The sequence below is a fragment of the Sesamum indicum genome, linkage group LG11 (genome assembly GCF_000512975.1).
Source record: "Sesamum indicum cultivar Zhongzhi No. 13 linkage group LG11, S_indicum_v1.0, whole genome shotgun sequence".
Taxonomy (NCBI): domain Eukaryota; kingdom Viridiplantae; phylum Streptophyta; class Magnoliopsida; order Lamiales; family Pedaliaceae; genus Sesamum; species Sesamum indicum.
This window is the reverse complement of record NC_026155.1, coordinates 11,188,066-11,207,079: the sequence shown is the minus strand read 5'-3', so window position 1 is coordinate 11,207,079 and position 19,014 is coordinate 11,188,066. Positions and strand designations below refer to the sequence as shown.

At 33.6% G+C, this 19,014-nt stretch overlaps 3 protein-coding genes across 5 annotated transcripts; 2 read left to right on the top strand and 1 right to left on the bottom strand.

Annotated features, from left to right (window-relative positions):
- LOC105173998 (nuclear transcription factor Y subunit A-10) lies at window positions 3,536–9,506 on the top strand. Of its 3 annotated transcripts, none has more exons than XM_020698097.1 (6): window positions 3,536–3,692; window positions 4,482–4,761; window positions 7,928–8,046; window positions 8,155–8,223; window positions 8,324–8,467; window positions 8,740–9,506. In XM_020698097.1, the coding sequence occupies exons 2-6, from the start codon at window positions 4,521–4,523 to the stop codon at window positions 9,118–9,120; spliced, it is 954 nt and encodes a 317-aa protein (XP_020553756.1). In that variant the 5' UTR covers window positions 3,536–3,692; window positions 4,482–4,520; the 3' UTR covers window positions 9,121–9,506. The 3 variants fall into 3 exon arrangements, with proteins under 3 accessions (XP_020553756.1, XP_011094246.1, XP_020553757.1); XM_011095944.2 differs by having other exon boundaries at window positions 3,539–3,692; window positions 4,442–4,761; XM_020698098.1 differs by having other exon boundaries at window positions 3,540–3,692; window positions 4,475–4,761.
- Window positions 10,537–13,621, top strand: LOC105173997 (33 kDa ribonucleoprotein, chloroplastic). The gene is made up of 4 exons (XM_011095943.2): window positions 10,537–11,090; window positions 11,642–11,743; window positions 12,716–13,024; window positions 13,103–13,621. The coding sequence occupies exons 1-4, from the start codon at window positions 10,671–10,673 to the stop codon at window positions 13,232–13,234; spliced, it is 963 nt and encodes a 320-aa protein (XP_011094245.1). The 5' UTR covers window positions 10,537–10,670; the 3' UTR covers window positions 13,235–13,621.
- Window positions 13,841–18,369, bottom strand: LOC105173996 (putative deoxyribonuclease TATDN1). The gene is made up of 12 exons (XM_011095942.2): window positions 18,225–18,369; window positions 18,097–18,117; window positions 17,907–18,007; window positions 17,236–17,293; window positions 17,087–17,130; window positions 16,909–16,989; window positions 16,624–16,694; window positions 16,292–16,402; window positions 15,818–15,900; window positions 15,482–15,698; window positions 14,433–14,516; window positions 13,841–14,248 (listed from the first exon to the last, which is right to left on the bottom strand). Exons 1-12 carry the CDS (start codon window positions 18,253–18,255, stop codon window positions 14,179–14,181), a joined length of 972 nt encoding a protein of 323 aa, XP_011094244.1. The 5' UTR covers window positions 18,256–18,369; the 3' UTR covers window positions 13,841–14,178.

Genomic DNA, 19,014 nt, shown 5'->3' with positions numbered 1-19,014 from the left:
TAATAATTTCATATTAAAGAAAATATCGAAATTCAACACTATTATTCAGCATGAACAAATCGGATTCAACAATAACACATGTATTGCGGAGACTCAACTTTTGAGATCATGATGATGTTACCATAAATAAAGATTAATTCAATTTTGGTATGATCCACACGAATCCAATAGTGGAATTTTGGTATAGCAAGAGCTTAAAATAGTTTAAACCAAAGTTGTCCAAGTACTCCCCTTATCCGATGTGGGATGCAGATGAAGAAGCCAGACAAAAATAAGGAAAATATAACCCTTTTTTCGTTTGTTCAATTTTTTGTTCCTTTTTCTAGAATCCACTAGGCCATGTTGGGCTCTTGACACGTGTCACACATTATAAACCTAGATAGTGGTGGAACTACTTTTGCATAATGAAAATGATCATCAGCAGCTAAAAGAGGGGCATAAAGCTCCAAAAGGCTAAAATCTGAAAAATCAAAAAGCTGAAAAACATAAAATGAATCATTTGTGGAAGTGGCAAAGGAGTTGGACCACCAGAGTTTGCTTACAATGAAGAGAGGTGCAGGTGCAGTGCAGGCCTTTTTGGGCCCCCCAATTTACTACTACTGAGTACTACGTACCCATTCTTGAAATGTTTGCAATGGAGTCCCCAAATATTTGGTATATTTTTTTGGTGGAAAATTTGGTACATTTTTGGTGAAGCTATAAAAGCAAATTCTATGGACATGGTGTGCATAGTTAAGATGTGGGGTCTAATCAACCAACTTTGCACTTTGTTCGGAAAGCTTTTCTAGGAAGATTATGGTAATCTTTTTGGTTGTTTTTTCGATGTTGGATTTAATGATATTATGCATTCGACGAGATTTTGAATTGGATGTTTGGATTTATAATTATATGTTTCATTATGTTCAAAATAAAGATTTGTTGAAGACAAAACAAATTGCTGATGATGATTCTCGAATTAGGTTTGGACTTGAAGAGTTGTAAAAATTAAAAATATTGAGTTGGATCGAAAAATTATCTAAATTTATTCAACCTGCCTTGCCTACAGTACTTACACTCCGTCTCATTCTACTACTCATCACTTATTGTAAATCTTACTCATTTTGGCTTTTACTTCAAATTCATCTTCTTTTAAAATTTATCACTTTTCAAAAAGTAAAGACTTTTATAAATACTCATTTAAAGTTTGTAATTGATGACTTTCTGTTTAAAGCAACTTCAAAGGGATCGCACCGTGCAAGCTTTGGCAAAAAGGGGTGAAAGCAAAATTAAACTTAAATAGGGTTGAAAAGACTTATTAAAGAGAATTTTGCGTGTAAAAATCTGCCTATATATCATCCATCAGTGTCAAATTCGGTGATATTGGCGAGACGCGATGCATCAAATTCATCGTTGAAATTAAAAAAAAAAAAACCCTTTTAATTATTTAATTATCTAAAGTGCAGGTCGTTGATCATATATGTTGTATGCTAGCTAATTGCATCATTAGCTGGCCATAATTAATGTTGATTAGGTCAAATTAATCACTCTGTAGATTCCCATTTGCCGTTCAAAAAATCCTACCTGTTTTGTGTAATATCATTTATAAATATGGGTGTTAAGGTATACGTACATACGTAATTAGGTAGGTACTAGGAAGAAAGTATCTAGATATGTAACTGCACTACTGAATTTTAGAACATCCTTAAATCCGACACTGACAATGACTATTGAAAATATCAAAAATATATTACATACTACGAAAGGGACTATTTATATATGGAATTTTTTAATTGATTTCATATTTATATACATGTATACATATGTATGTATTTCTATCTAAAATACGTACATAGTTATATAATTATAATTATAATTACCGCGTGTTAAGCTATAAAAAGATTAAAATTGTCAATTATGTAAACCCTAAATTTGGTAATACGATGACCATATATTTAATGAAAAAGAATTAAGTATATATATGTGTATATATATAACAAATGTCAATGATTTTATATATATAAGGTAAAATTATTATAGTACGATTCTGACGTGCAAGAAAGTTTATTGATGAACCTCTAGAATAATTAATTGGTGTTGATTTATTTGCCATTTTTATTACACAAATTGTTAAAAATAACAAATGAATCGGCCGATTAATTAATTAATCTTGATAATTAACTTACACCAACTGACTTTGGCTTAGAGCCGTTGGCACAGGGGAAATTTAGCAAGTAGCAAATAACAAATGAACGCAAGTGGCTGAAAATCTTGATTATTTATAATGAAATTAATTAAATAAGTAGTAGACAATGTCAAACTTAATCATATATGATAATTATTGATTTCTCAAGGAAATGCCAAGAAATGGCGAACCCATCAATGTAATTAATTAATTAAACTCCTAATTTAACTCAAAAAACGTATGGATTATTAGAGGTGAAATTAATTAATAATTTTGTAGCTTAAAATTAATTAATTGGTGGGATGTTAATTTCAGTTTGAATGTTAAGACATTGACGGAGCAACGCAAGTGTGTGTAGGTGTGTGGACAATGTTGTTTAGTATAAGTGTTGTACCAAACAAGTTAAGATTGGTGAGAAGAAGAAGTATCCAATAGTTGCATGAATCCCACGAAAATGGGGACCAATCCCTATCAGGACAGTAGATCCCATTGTCTACATTGAAACGAGACACCTCCTCCCTCCATTGCTCCAAATGTACTCCACTTTTGCCTTACCAATACAGTTGACGGTTACAAGATTCCCCAGTTCTTTGTTTTTTTTTTTTCTTTTTCTCCTTGAAAAATTAAAAAAGATAAATATGTTTTTATTGGAATAATATTATGGTTACATCTTAAATTTACGATGTCAAAAATACATAACAATAATGTCGTCGTGTAATCAAATTCGTTTAAAAATATAAAAATTTCTTTATTTGGACAAAATTATGTTGTGATCAACAATAATTCTTAAAAGTTTTATCTTTCGAAACATTAGTTAATTAAATTGAATGATAGTTTTCAATTAATACATTTTGATAGGGAATTGTGACTTTCATCATAATGATGGAATTGGAATTAGGATAAAATTAAAATAGAGTATGATGAGGGGAACGGAGGAATTATTTTATTTCATTAAAATAATTATATTGTCGTCTTGCAACACTTGTTTTTTAGTTTGTTTTATTGTTTTATTTTAAATTTTCTTTTTCTTGGAATATTACTTAATTATTCTCTCTCCTTTTTATATTAAATTAACTTACTAATTGAGAATGAATAGAGAAAGCAACAATTGTCCCACCACCACTTTCAAATTCTCATTGGGATTGAATTTGATCAAATTTAAATTAATTATATGAAAAATATAATCTACTTATTATACAATTGATATATAATTTAAAAATATTATTTATTATATAATTGAATCAATTCATCTTAATCTAATTTGAATCTGAATTTTTTCATTTAAAAAAAAAATGGAGAGAGAATTTTAAATAAAATTGACACATAAATCAAAGTAAGTTGCATGAAAGATATATTTGATTGGTCATTCTTTGTGGAGTTCTCAATAGACATATATACTCCGCCCTCGCCTCTCTCTCTCCTGGTCTCTCATTCTCTCTCATCGTCCCTGTTGCTGCTGCTTGATATTGTACCGACAGTGTTGGTGGTTGATTTCCATCTTCATCCGACCTCCTCAGCCCCCGACTAACTGGTATGTTCTCTCCTCTCGTCCTCTTATCTAATTTTCCACACGCTTGTCCAAAATAATTCCTTCCTCATCTTCTCTCTCTCTCTCTCTCTCTCTCTCTCTCTCTCTCTCTCTCTCTCTCTCTCTCTTCAATACATGCTACAATATATATACACACACACATACAAGAACACATTTCAGCTTCGTCAATTTTTCCCCTGCAAATCCGCAGAACCTATGAGCTGCATATTGATCTATTTTTCTAGCCCCTCCACACGAGATTTAAATACTATATTATTTTATAAATAACTGTAATTTTTTTCTATACAAATTATTATATATATAATTGATATTTTTTTTAAGTTCATTGCACCTTGTTTGTATCTATATATCTCCAGGGCTGTGGAATTTTAGGTAGTATAGTTTGTAAATTTATGAGATAAGGTGCCCACCTTTTATATATTAATTTTTGCTCCTTTATATTTATCTTAATGGCACACTGTTCTACTTTATTCCACCTTCAATTATTGTCCTTCTTATAATTCAATTTATTTTATTTTAATTTTCAACACTTTTCAGATTCATTTTTTCCTCAAAAGACACTGATTCCTATATGTTGCTCAAGTGTCTGTCAGTTGCTTCTGTGATTAGAGTACCTCCTATGATTATGTCTCATTGTTAAATTCTGAAAAATATATAAAAATTATGTACTATCAGAAAGTTCTTTTTTTTTTTTTTTCCTTTTTGTGTCTGAAAATAGAAGTCTTTGTTAGGGTTTGTAGCTTCAGTTGAAACAAGAAATTAAGACTGCAGGATCTGAACACAAAGGTGAATCTGATTTGTGCCTGAAAAATGACCATGCACGCTGTCTTCTTCAAAGAACATGATGGGATTGCCCAAAATTCCCTCGCCGGTTGGACAGGGATCGGATCTCAGCCGGCGCCTTACGGCGGCGAAGCTCTTGTCCAATCAAAGCTCGCCGCCCTGGAACTTTCTGCCGCCGCGGACTGCCATTTCGGCGGTGGTGCTAAAGAACCTCAAGATCAGCCAGGCTTGGGAAAGGGAAATGTCACTCACTTCACTCTTTTCTCAGGTAACTTATAATTCCCTATGCATTATTATTATTATTATTATTATTATTATTATTAATTACTGTATTTTTCAGTTCTGTCTGCCTCTTAACTTTTCTCATATGATTTGATGTTCTAATTATTTCCATGTATGACTTATTCCCCTCAGAAGGAAATGAAATTCAGAAATAATAATTAGGAAAGACTGTTGAAATTAATGTTTACTTCTGATCAATAATTGCTCACATGTTAATTAATTAGGATAATTATGTGCGTTCACACAAAATTAAAGGAGAAAAGCCTTTTAATTTAAGCAATTAATGCACTTGTCTTGTAATTAATTTGATTCGATCAAATTATCTAATTTATTAAAAATTCGAACAATTATATATATACCTCAAATTAACTATATAAAAGCTGAAAATTTTAAGTGGTTGTTATTGAAAAGTTTATTAGAAATATATGTGTACTAACATCAGTATTTTCGATTAAATTACGATGTGAATATTGTTAGAGACTTAGAATAGGATTACATTTAGCATGCATGTTTCTTAATTCTAGTACACTCCAAACTTAGTTTTAAGATTATATATAGTTCTTGTCACATTTAATAAATCACATAACAAGTATTATAACCTCATGTGTTATGTGACTGATCGATGATCCCATTAGATTATATTAATTTTACGGAAAGTATAATACACTTGTCACGTAATATTCTAATAATTAGGACAAACTCTAGAGAAATAGCAAGAAAAATTAATGTTATTAAAGCTGTCAATCCCCTATGTAATCTAATGACTTATAGCAACACCATATGTAACCATAATTTAAGAATATCTTCCTCCAGGGTTAGATAATTGAGCCCTTGATGATCAGTTCAGATTTTTTTTTATTAATATAAATTAATTTTTTGTTTTGTGCTGTACGTTTTATATAAGAAAATTGCATTTTACATTCCACTAGTTAGTTTTTTTGCGAATATTATCCTTCTATTTTTAACTCTTTACAATACATCCCATAACTTATTTTTAACTCTTTACAATACATCCCATTACTCCAAGCTTTTTGAAATTTTAGTCTCAAGTCTTAATTTAGTTAAATTTCTGATAAAAATAACAAGATCATGAGCTCCATTAAATTTTTAGGACAATTAAAGTTGTTTCTATTATGGAACTGTAATGAAACTAAGACCTGAGACTAGAATTGCAAAATTTTTAGAGTTATAGGGCGCAGTGAGTTTAGAAATAATGAGATCAAAATTACAAACATACTCACTTATAGGACGTAAAATACAATTTTTTTTTTTTTTTTGTATATATCATGATTTTTTTTGAACTATAGGATAAAAATACTCTTTCTACTTACCTCCTACGTACATATATTTTCATTTACGTACATATAGGAGCTCTATATATATGGGAATTTTTTGCCCCAACTCGATTTAATCAAATCTGAATCAATATACTTATCATGTGATTTGTGTACGATTTTGAAAAAGTGTTCAACCATAAAGCAACCATTTCACACTTACTTTATGATTGGATTGATTCGGCCTACCTAAGTGTATATATATAATTTATAATTATCATGACATTTTACTTTGAGAGTTGAGAAGGTCTCCTTCTAAAATTCCATACACTTTCGAATATCTTACAAGTTTCAAGTAGCTATAAAACTGTTTAAGAAAGCTAAGCTCATCCAATGTCCTCTTAATTATATGATCACTGGTAATTAATAATCTTTACATTTTATGTCATGTTTCTAGCTACTTCTGATGAGTTAAACAAATTATAGTAAATTTCAAAATCTACAAGAGATAAGAATAGAGTTATAACTAATTAAAGGAAATCATTTGTGATTTAGTAATTCTTAAATGACCATAATAATAAGCTTTTTCCTTTTATATATATATCTGGTAACTTAATCTATTATTTAAATTTTTTAAATGAAATTATGATAATCATGCAAAAAAAAAAAAAAATGGTTCATGAAGTATTAGCTAGCTTGATCTCAGAAAATGAAAGGAAAAAGGAAGTTGGTGAAATACCAGAGCTAATCCTAACATAGCAGACTTTTGTATGTGTAATTAATTAATTATAGGGTTATTTACATTTAAAATGTGAAATTATATTTTTTTGAAAAAAAATTAATATTACACTTACGTCGACTTCAAAAATTCTCCATTTACAATTGACTCTCATCCGTTAGAGTTTGAACGAAAAATGTTGACATCAACAAAAAAATTACATAAACTTTTAATTTTATCTCTTATTCAACATTTCTTTAGTAGTATTATTATACTTGTAATGAGATAAATATAATATATATAAAGTCAATAGGGTGTAATTGCAATAAAAATATAGTTCTGGAGTTATAGTCCTTGGATAGAAAGTATCCGCAAATGAAAGAAAAAGTTAGTCATCTTTTGGTGCTTTTTTTACTTTTTATATATGAGGTGTTTTGATATCATCGTCCCATTTATTTCTTGAAAATATTTTGTTCAAGTGCTTCTAGTACTTCACGAAATAGATGTAATAAGGGTGTACACTTTATCCAGTATATAGGAAGGAAAAATAGTACAAAAATGGCAAATTTTTTCATTCATAAATGGCGTTTTATCCAATGAGTAGAATTCCAAAATAATATTTTATTACAAATCCTAACAAAAGGGGTTCGGTTATAAACGGAGAATTTTCCGATAGCGTGTAAGTGTAATTTTAAATTTTTCTTTGGAGAAAATATAATTTTGCATTTTCAGGTGAGGTCTAAACATAATTATCCCTTTTAATCATATGATAATTGATCATCAGCTAACCACAAGTTATCAATAAACAAACATCACATGTTCACACACACAAACACACTTTTAAGTATAAGCAACTAAATTCATGATCATTCCTTAGATTAGGGGAAAAAAGAAACAAAAACAAGTAAACTCATGATCATTCAAATCCTGAGAATTCATGGGAAGATGGCTTAAGTTAATTAGGCACATTATGACCCTCTACAACAATTAATAACAACTCTGATGAGTGCACATATTAGTCGCTAGCGATGTTGGATCCAAATGATTGATAGGGTTACGTTAAGATTATTAATATATACTCCATCATATTAGTTTAGGCATGCTCCCAATTAAATGCCAATCATCACATTTATTAAAAATGCGTATGATCAATTAATTAGGTGAATGCAAAACTGCTGAAAATGGAGAGAAAACTCCGCTGCAGACCATCTCCTCCGTCCAAGCTGCAGCTACCATGGATTATCGAGGCCATTTCGAGCTTGGATTTGGCCAACCACTGGTAAACTCAAATCCTTACATTATATTTATGATAGATGAATATGAATCATGGATTCTTGTAGGAGAAAAGAGCACGACGTAATCTGTTTCTTGAAAACGTTTTTTGCAGATTTGTGCTAAATATCCTTATGCAGAGCAATGTTATGGAGTGTACTCAACTTATGGAACTCAAATTTCGGTTTGTTGGCTGTCTTTATCTTGTTCTACTCAAGTGTCATTCATAAATGTAGGAAAAGGGAAGCGTACGTTTGTTTTTCTCAGTGCTGATATCTATTCAGGGCCGGATCATGTTGCCGTTGAGCATGACTAGTGATGGATCAGGGCCGATTTTTGTGAATGCGAAGCAGTATAATGGAATCCTCAGGCGCAGAAAGAAGCGAGCTGAGGCAGAGCTTGAGAATAAAGTCCTCAAACTCCGCAAGGTAAAATTCATTTCTTTCTACTGAGATAGATATTTGTAACTATCTCAAGTAAATAAAATATTAACTGCAGTGAAAATGGTGATCATGGCTTTGTTTATTCTGAAAGACTCAATTTTTGGCTGAAAATGAATAACAAGCTCAAATGTTGTCCAAATCTGAAACTGTGTTCTCATAGGATGTCTTCGGAAAACACAAAAGAGTTAGTCAAATGTAATTAGTGATTAAATGTATGAATTGCTTAAGCTCAGTTGCAGTGTGTATATGATCTGCAGCCATATCTGCACCTGTCGCGTCATCTCCATGCAATGCGGCGTCCAAGAGGCAACGGTGGCCGATTCCTCAACACGAAAGAACCGAAAGGTAGCATTAGCAACGAAAAGAGCAGCCTGAAAAAGGCTGCTGCACAAGAGAAACAGCCCACTGGATCCCAGATATCTGAAGTACTGCAATCTGATGGACGGGTTAATTCGAAGGGAAGGAACAACAGCAGCGGGTCTACTAGTCCAGGTTCAGAGGTCACTAGTGGATACATGTTTTCAAGGGCCACAGCTCTAGATCATCCCTTTCGGATTGATCATCTCCACCCTTCATTTCAGTCATTTCCGAATGTGGGAAGCATGGGTACTGCAGGTAATAATTACCTCAAAGTCTGATGATGAGAGGAGAATGGATGGGATTGGTATCCTGTTGATGGAGCGTTCCCGTTCAGTGATTTGTTCGCTTGGGCAACTCATTCTTGGCTATTATCTACCCTCTCCAGTTTGGAGAAAACATGTAAGGAAATAAGAAATATATATGTAATAAATGAATCGTCGACCCTCCACGTTTGTGTATGTCTGGCATGTGGTATGGGATGGTTGTTAATGAAAATCCTGTAGGGACTATGTAAGATCAGTATGTTTCTGTTGTCAAAATAAGACCAGAAGATCGGAGTTTGCTGATATTGTCCTTATGGAACATTGGCTTGGGTTTGTGTCTTTTGAAGCATGTATGAATATTGTAGGCTTGTATACTTGGTAATTAATGTGTACTCTTGTTAGTTGTGTGTGTTTATTGCAACTATAATTAAATATGAATATTTCTTGAACTTTATTTTGTTTATGATGGATCCTAATATTAGAGATCAAACCCGAGAGAAAGAAATAATTTTTTTTTTTTTCATTCTGATTTGATCGTAGAATTTAAGTGAAAAATCATGGTTTTGAAAGTAACGAGAGATGATTTCAGAGTAGAATCAATAAACTTACAAAAAAAAATTGCACTTTTGATTCTACACAATATGGGCTTAACACATTTGATCCGATAGATTAAAAAATTGTAGCATTTGTATTAAAAAAATGGCACAATTTTTTTATTTTATGGACAAAATGTACCATAATTTTTATCTTATGTAATAAAAAATTTTAAAAAAATTATCAATAAAATTAAATGTACTAAGCTCCAAAACATTGTAAAAATGCAACGTCCTCTATCTCTGCTACAAAAATTGCAATTTTCCCAGAACTCAAATCAACTTTTGACAAAAGCCCCAAATTTTGAAACTTACAGCTTATAAGCAAGTCATATAAAGAAACAACCACAATGTTTGGTTTTGTGTTTTGTCCCATTTTAGAGATGGGCCAAAACACAAAACTTTGTTTGTTTTTGTGTTTTGCACACCTTCACTAGGTGTGCAATTGTAATTTAATTTTTTTTATTACTTTTTGTTAATATTTTTTATTCTTCTCTTATCATAAATATATATATTATATTTCACTAACAAACAAAATACTATATATACATACACATATATATTACTAAATATATATTAAAAGGCATGATTTGACAATGAACAGTAACTCCTGTCTCCCAAATTCCAACATCAAACCTACACCACTTATTTTATATTATTTTATATTATATCAAAACACAAATCCAAACATACCATCTATCTCAAAACACATACTTACTTATCTCTATTTTTCTCTCTCTATCTCCAAAACACCAAAACAAAAACATCCAAAACATTAATCCAAACATAGTGAACATTTTTAACCTCAATTCACCTTGATATTTGGTTCAAGAATTCACACTACAAATACAGTCTCAACCAAACCTTATCCCCACTTCATCTTCTCAACTCCAGCACCCTGTTCCATCTACCTCCCCAGTTCTCAGTTTTCTACTGCCATTCCCTACTTGGAGCTTCAGACTAAGGAGAAAAATGTCAGCATCTTCCCTTTCAGTCGCAGCTGCTGCGATTGGTACTTCTTCACATTATTTGTCTTCAACTACCATTAATGATCATCTTTCTCTTCATTTCTTCCCCTGTAAGGCAAACCCCGTAAAGAGCCTTTCAAAAATCAGGACTTGTCTCAGTTACTCTCCCTTTTCTTTCCATTCTCGATCTTCCATATACTGCGTTTCGAGTGCGTTTGACAGCGTTGAGTTGAATCAAGAAGAAGTGGAAGAAGAGCTAGAAAGCAGTATTCAAGAAACAGTAACTGAAGCTGAGGAGGAAGAAAATGGAGTCTCACCATCTGCGGAAGCTGGGAGGCTATACGTGGGCAACTTGCCATTTTCAATGACATCTTCCCAGTTGTCTGAAATCTTTGCGGAAGCTGGCCGTGTTGCTTCTGTGGAGGTATAATTTTGGTTCTAGCTGTTTCTGAGTTAAAATTGGAGAACTTTGCTACCTTAGCCGTTCGGTTCTTGATTGTTAATGGTTACTTGAGCAGGATTTTGGTAAAACCATATTGATAATGGCTCGAAATTCGTTAAAGTGTGGGATGTACTTTTGCCGCTAAGTTCGGAAGACTGTAGCTACGATAAGACAGGGGGAAAAAAGAAACAAAATTAGAAATAGTGGACTGTATTTTAATGCAATGAATTGTAATACACTTCATCATTTAGTGGATATAATGGGCATGCGAGTTCAGGATTTGTGTCCTTTTTCTCTCTGTTGTGGAATGATTCAAGACTAAGGTGATAAAGGAAAATGTAATGCTGTAAAATAACTGGATGTAAATGTGAGTTCTGGTAATTTTTGCCTAAGAAAGTGATGTCTTTTCAACTGGAATACTTGAGGTTGCTGATTGAGCATTGTAACGATTTAATTCGTTCATTTTATGAGTTTGCTTTTGTTTCTTATTGTTCTTGTTAGTATCTAATAATGTGGCCGTTTTGTTTTTAAAGATCGTATATGATAGAGTTACAGATAGGAGTCGAGGATTTGCATTTGTTACTATGGGCAGCGTTGAAGAAGCCAAAGAGGCAATCCGGTTATTTGATGGAGCTGTAAGTGTCCCTTTCTTTGTATTGTAAATGCTCAATTGTGATTCTGATACTGGTTTTCGTTCCTGTAATGTTATGTGAAATGTATTTCTGAATAAACATTTTCATCCCACGGAGCTGTCAAAATAAATAGAGATTCTGCTCTAAGACATAAAACTGTGCATGTAAACCAAAGGAGCAAGTAAATTTAATAGGGTCCTTGTTTTCCATTGTAGTAAGGTTGTCTTTTCCAGCAAATGACAAACTGGTGTTATACCTTCACATGCAGAAAACAATGACAAATTCTGGTTAAGTGCAATTTTGACATAAGATCAGGAGTCCAGAGGTGCTTCAACCAATTGAGAAATTTAAGTGGGAACAGCAAAATGAATCTTGTAAACTGCTTTTGGGAGTGGACAGAAACTATAAGAATTCTGAACTGGATTCTCCATCCCACTTTCCCAGTTATCCCGAAGAAGCAATCATGAAAAGAAAACATGCCCTACGTCACTAACAATGGCTCCGAATTGATGCTATTGGGCTCTGAATTGTGAATTGCGCTGCTAATATGAAACTTGGTTGTTTGTTGGGAGTCCTCGGTACAGGAAATACCTGGCAGAGTGATTTCGTGCCTGTCCAACTTTGAAACTGATTCAGAAACTTTGGGGTTAAGCTCTTGCTACTTTTGAACTTGCCATAATTTGGCAGAATGGACTACACAGATTTGCATACAACATTTTCTGTGTAATATAAATATGACTTACAGAAGTATTAGAGCAGCAACCTCCTGGAAACACTTATGTAGAAGTTCTTGATAACAGATACTGCTTAATATTGTATAGAAACCAGAATTAGGATTGCCTCATTCTCGTTGTCTGTATGCATGAGCTAACATTTATTAATTTTAGTCAATAAAGCATGACTAATCCTAATCCCCCAAGCAAAACTGGAACTGACATTTTTCCCTCTCAATTGTTCTGTTGTCAATACTTTTAGCAAATCGGTGGTCGTACTGCAAAGGTTAACTTCCCTGAGGTTCCCAGAGGTGGTGAACGCGAAGTAATGACTCCAAAGATACGAAGCAGCTCTCAGGGCTTTGTGGATAGCCCCCATAAAATATATGCCGGCAACCTCAGCTGGGGCCTCACATCTCAAGCCCTGAGAGAAGCTTTTGCAGAACAGCCAGGATTCCTAAGCGCCAAGGTCATTTATGATAGGGACTCTGGAAGATCTCGAGGCTTTGGATTCATTACTTTCACATCTGCGGAAGAAGTCCAATCTGCACTGAACGCCATGAATGGAGTGGTAAGAAAAACTTTGAGTTGTAATGACTCTTATGGAACGTTTTGCTCTTAATCCTGTTAATTCCTTTGCACAATGTAGGAGGTGGAAGGCCGACCATTAAGGTTAAATCTAGCGGAGCAAAGAGCTCCAGCATCTCCTCCGCCAGCAGTTGAGAATACATCAGAAACTGATGTGGAAAACAGTGAGATGCTTTCAAGTGTTAGTACCTGAGTGGAAATGCAGTATGGAGTTAATTGCGTATACTAAAAAAGTTATGGTGAATTCATGCAAAACCAATACTCAAGCACAGATTTAACCTCGATGCATGATGCGGGCTCCATTTTCTTGAGATTCTTCTTTGCTTACTCTGGTTCCGCCGATTTTGAGATGTTTATAGTTATATTGTAGCTAAGGATGTAACTGTAGATCGAATTGGAACTTATAGATGTAAGTTTGGACAAAATAGCCGGAACACAAATATAACCTTGTTCACTTATTGATCTAGATTGCTTCTAGTTCTCGAGTAACACTTTACCCTCTAAATTATGCACCATGTAGCATATTCTGTTGGTTCTCTATCAGTTTAATAATGCGAAGGTTTAATGCCCAATTTTGAAATTGGTGTTAAATTGTTTATTAAGGGAGCTGAAGTATTCTTTCAACCAGTTAAGTTCCCTAGTTATGTAAAGTACCAAAGAATCCACATCATTTGCAGTTAAAAAATGGATGGAATTACTTATGCATTCAATGCATAATTCGGCCTCAAGTCTTCAACAAGCAAGATTCCTAAGAAGAAATAGCGACAATGAAATCACATAATCATTATAAAGCATGAAGTTTGTTCCCAGCGCTATGAAATTAGTGAAAATTGTGCCAAAAAAAGAATCACATTTGCAATGACAGCTCCCACAGTGCAGCAGCAGCATTGCGGTTACAAACAAATACAAGGAAAATATACATCACATGCGTGAGAGAATAGTCCTATGCCGCCTTCTCTGCAGTTTGAAAGTTTTGGTACTGTTTCATTATTTTTAACTCTACTAAGAAAAATTTCTTTATCGAGTCCTGTGTTAATTTTAAGAAGAGAGAAACAATTCTTTGCCAACATTAAAGGGTTACAAAATATTTCAGCTCAGCATTAAGTTGATTTCTTCCGCAATGATTATGCAAAATCTTCAACTAGCACTCTGACCACCAGCAAGAAGAGCATCTGCTGCGGAGTCCAAATCCTGTGGGAAGAAAACCCTGTACAAAAAAGCAATTCTTTGAGAAGATCCCGACACTTAGTTTAGTCAAGATGCAGCCAAAAGGAACCATTATAAGGGCAGGACAAATCATAAAGCGCATCTTTGCTCAGACTACACACTCCTCTGATGAAAACAAGTTTTTTGCACTAAATAAGGGGGGGTAACAGGAAAGAAAACATAACCTGCAGGTGTTGTGGTACAAGGTTTTGCTGAGTTGATCGACGTCTGCAATACCTTTACAGCCAGCAACCACCTCAAGTACTTGCCTGCAAGTGATTGAATATATATTGTATCATACTCAGCAACCACCTCAAGTACTATGCCTCTATCTATAAATTTAAAGCTCTAAATCCAGGTGTTCAGAATGTATGATACACATTTTCATGAATGTGTACATATATATATATATATATATATATATAACATAGATGACTGGAGAGGGATAATGTTTCTAAGCAAATTATGATGAAGCAATCATAGAAAAGGTTGCATAAATCTGCAGAGTAGGCTTGAACATCTCAAAGTTATTAGATATATGGTTAGCATTTAGGATTTGACCGAAGGAAAGTGAACAGGGAAAATAAAATATTGAAGATTAAATCCGTTACATATTTCTTTTGGACAAATAAAATAACAGAGTATTAGTAACTTTTCTAATGTACATTAGTATTACGAAGATGAAATAACTACATGCAAATTACTCCTAACTATGACTTGTAATCATGAGCATTTTCTTAATGTTTCTTTTTATATAATCGTAGGATTGCTTTCTGAGTGTTCTCTGAAGTATTCCTAAACACCAAACATTAAAAGATAGAATTCTTCCTTTGCAATGAAGTATGGATATATCATCTACCAACAGTCAACCCATGGGACTCAACAGAGAAGGTCATGGATAATAGATAGTAAAGATTGTTCAAGTTTCCCAGATTTTAGACTAAAATGTCAGTTTTCTGTATTTGTTATACCACTCAGCACTTTAGCCAGTATAAAATTTCTGGATTCATTTCACATACTTGGCAAGTAAGGAAACCTTTGAGAAAACAGAGACAAATATAATATTTCATAGCTTTGGATCTTCAATTTCAACTTAGATCCTAATACCCGAAAAGATCTTTCTCAGAAATGGCTTCTTTATATGTACTAATGCCTTAAAACTATCAATTATAAGGTGTACATAGAATATTTTTACGACATCCATTATCTATGGTTTTGATGTTTTCCCACTCACCGAACTAAACATGGTTCATTGCGACCTTTGACAATGCAATCTGGATCATATTTCTCCTTCTTCTTCGAAGGCCATGAAGATTTCACAAAATTAACCCCCGCGTGTGAATTCTTGATTTCACAGTATGGTGAGTCTGTCTCGATCATCATACGTTCAAGGGGAATTCCTTTTACAACGTCAAGGTTCTGAGAAGTCTTCAGAGAGCATCCGTTTACACCTATAAATAATGAGAAGCAGAAAATTAAAAGAAAAAAAAATTAAATACTCAAAAGAAAGTCCCAAGTATGAGGCAGGAATAGATCAAGCTCAAGGCAGATGAACGGAACTGTAGTTAACCTATGTATAGATCACTGAAAGAAAGAAGCCGGTCGCGATCTTGGGCACTGCCAGTAAAAGAGTGAGCAACCCCAGAGCAGAACCTGCCAGGCAAAGGAAAAGGAAAAACAAAAAGTGTTTTAACCTGCACATCCAAACATGGAATTGGAAAATAATAGCACAAATCCTGGAAGCACAAGAACAGGGGAAAGGCAAACCAAAACCTCGACAATGGAACACATTAATGCTGAGAAGTTCAGAACAAGGTATCTTAAATACCACAGAGAAAATATTGTTCCCTATAACTTAGAAACTATATTGGTCTTTTTAGTGATTACCACCTGTATTGAGCCATGATTACTTGCATTTGGCCATTACCACCATGCTATAATCTTACCTGTTAGCTGAGGCATCACTCGTGAGAGCAACAACAACTAAGTGTGGGCATCAGCCCAATTGGCTATTCACAAAATGCCATGAGGCCATAAATCTTACCTATGTTTGTTTTGCTCAAGAATATTGCAGAAATCTTCAGCAGCTGCTCGCATGTGGAGAAACATTGGCAACTTCGTAGCATATGCTAATTCAAATTGCTTCTCGAAGTACCTATTTTTAGACATTAAGTAGTATTACAGATAGGCCATGGCATGTAGCCAAATAGAGGTCCAGAAAGGATTAGGTCAAAAACTGGAAGGAAGTTGCGGAGGTAACTCCCTTCCTCTTTTAATGCGGTTCATCCAGAGGAAGGGCACAAGAATGAATAAAAAGGAAAAGAAGAAGCCCCGGAGAAATGAAATAGCAAGGAAGTTTTTCAAGCAAGCACATACTTCTTCTGAATTTCAGGTGGGCAGAAGTGAAGCCTGTCATAATCCAGTCCACATTCTCCAATTGCGACCACCTTGCTTGAAATGATGTTTTGCATAAGAGAAAATTAGTTATAAGTTACTGTCCCAATGAAGGGCATAAGGTACCTTCTCACTAGTGAAATTTAATAAAAAAGAGCAGAAATAGTTACTTGCTTAAGTTAAAACAACTAAAGTAGTGCAAGCTCTGGATGCCTTCCAGGACCATTACAAAGTTGAAAAAAAAATCATCTAAGGAAATATGCATACTTTGCCTTTCTCAACTCCCTCTTTAGCCAATGACAAAAGAGCCTCAAAATGTTTCTCCGGGTCACCGCTGTCATCAAATTCCTGATTGACAGCAAAAGGATGCATGACGTAAATGCCTCCAGAAAATATATAGAAGGAAGTCAGGTTTGTCCTGAATAATTTAGATAGGAAATCTCACTTTACATCTTGTCGGGTGCACACCAACTGTGCAGAAAAGTCTTGCTGCAATAATAAACATACTTACATTTTAACAATTATGATAGCAGAATATAGAGAGATATGCAGTTAAATTTACACTATACAACGAACTAGAATGCATAAAATGACCATCAGTTTCAGCAATAGCAAGAGCTTCCTTTGACTCCTCGAGAGAGCCTCCAGTCACCTGAAATATTTAACATAATAAGAATCCTATGTGTTTGGGAAAAATCCTAGATGAAGAAACAAATTATCTCTATCACACTACATGCTCCAGTTTTCAACTCAATATCACATTTTAATCTAAGCCAGATACCATTAAACATATATAACTGAAACTATCTAAACTGTGCTAGTTACATACTAGGCACGAACATCAACTTACAAGCTTCAAATAGACCAAAAAGACTGAAAGTATCAACTTTTATTCAATTTGCACATTCGCCAACCCAGAACAGTGATTTCTTCACCGGTATACCACAACTACAAATACCAACATGGGTCCAAATGAAAGCGCTACAATTTTCGTTTCAGCTTCAATCAGTTATATGTCTCTTTTACTCAGCTTCATGATTATTTGTAAGGTAATAAATTCTGAAAATAGTACAACAGATTTTAGAAGCAAGCCCTCAGTTAAAACGACCAAAAATATTTGCCTTTCATTTCCAACATTTTCATATCTCAGCAACAAGTAAAAAAAAATACAATATAGGAAATCCGAACAACACAAACAGAAGTCCAATTAAACAGCCATAAACTATAAAAGTCAATTTCTGGAAAAGGCAAAGGCAATAATTTACAATAATCCGATCGACGCCGGCGCTCCAAGCCCTACTAAGCACCGTGGCAATATCAGCCACGTGATATTGCTTCCCATTGTACATTCCTCTGAACATACTATCTGCATATTTTTCAGAGTGCAGTGGATTGTAAACAAAAAAGGCTAATTGCAAAAGAAAGAATCAAAACAAACATGCCAAGCACTCTTACCAGTGAAGTTAACAGCGATGTCTGCAGTAGAAAATCAAACAGAAATGAAAATTTGAATGCCGTGCAGATAAATTAAACACTTTAACAATTAGCAAGATAGAATGAAAATCGACGAAGAATTTACTTGCCTATCATTCGTATACTGGAGCTGCTCGCCATGACCGATACTTCTTAAAGCAGCACTGTTTGTCTGCGTGTGTGTGCATAGACTAGAGAGAGTGAGAAAGAGGAGATACACGAAACGTCGGCCTTTTAATTGGAGACCCCACAAAAGGCGCATATTTGCTTCAGACGTTTTTAACTCAAAAATGACATTTGAATGTCATGTGAGAATGTATTACTCCAACTAAAAAAATTTGTAGCAAAGTCGCATGACATTCAAATTTGGCGAGAATATTTATTATATGTAGTAAGTTATCAATTAATATAAATTTTAAAAAATTGAACTTTCTTTACTTTACAAAAAATTAGTACGACAGTGTCGAGTGTGAAGGAGCATTTCTTTTTATAGATAAAAAGAAAAAGTCATGTTGGATCATCAAAGTAACTATTACTAACAAACATAAACATTGATCCATTGTTTGTTCGCCAATTAAAGTTTCAGCTCATCGTAATATGGCTCAAAAAATAATAGACGATCTTGGATTAGCCATTTAGTTCTAGCCTCAGAGATTGAGGGGCAAAATGCATCCTGCCCTGTGATATTTGATTTCGATTAAATTTTACTTATAAAATAATGCTTATATCTCTAAACATAAATTGTTATACCATATTTTATATATATTAATAGTTGAGATTTAATAAACAAATTAATGAATTGGATTCTTTTTATTTAGATCAGGCGGTTCATATTAACATAAAAAATCAATTGTTCGTATTTATTTTAATTAGATTGATGGTTTAGATTTACACAATTAT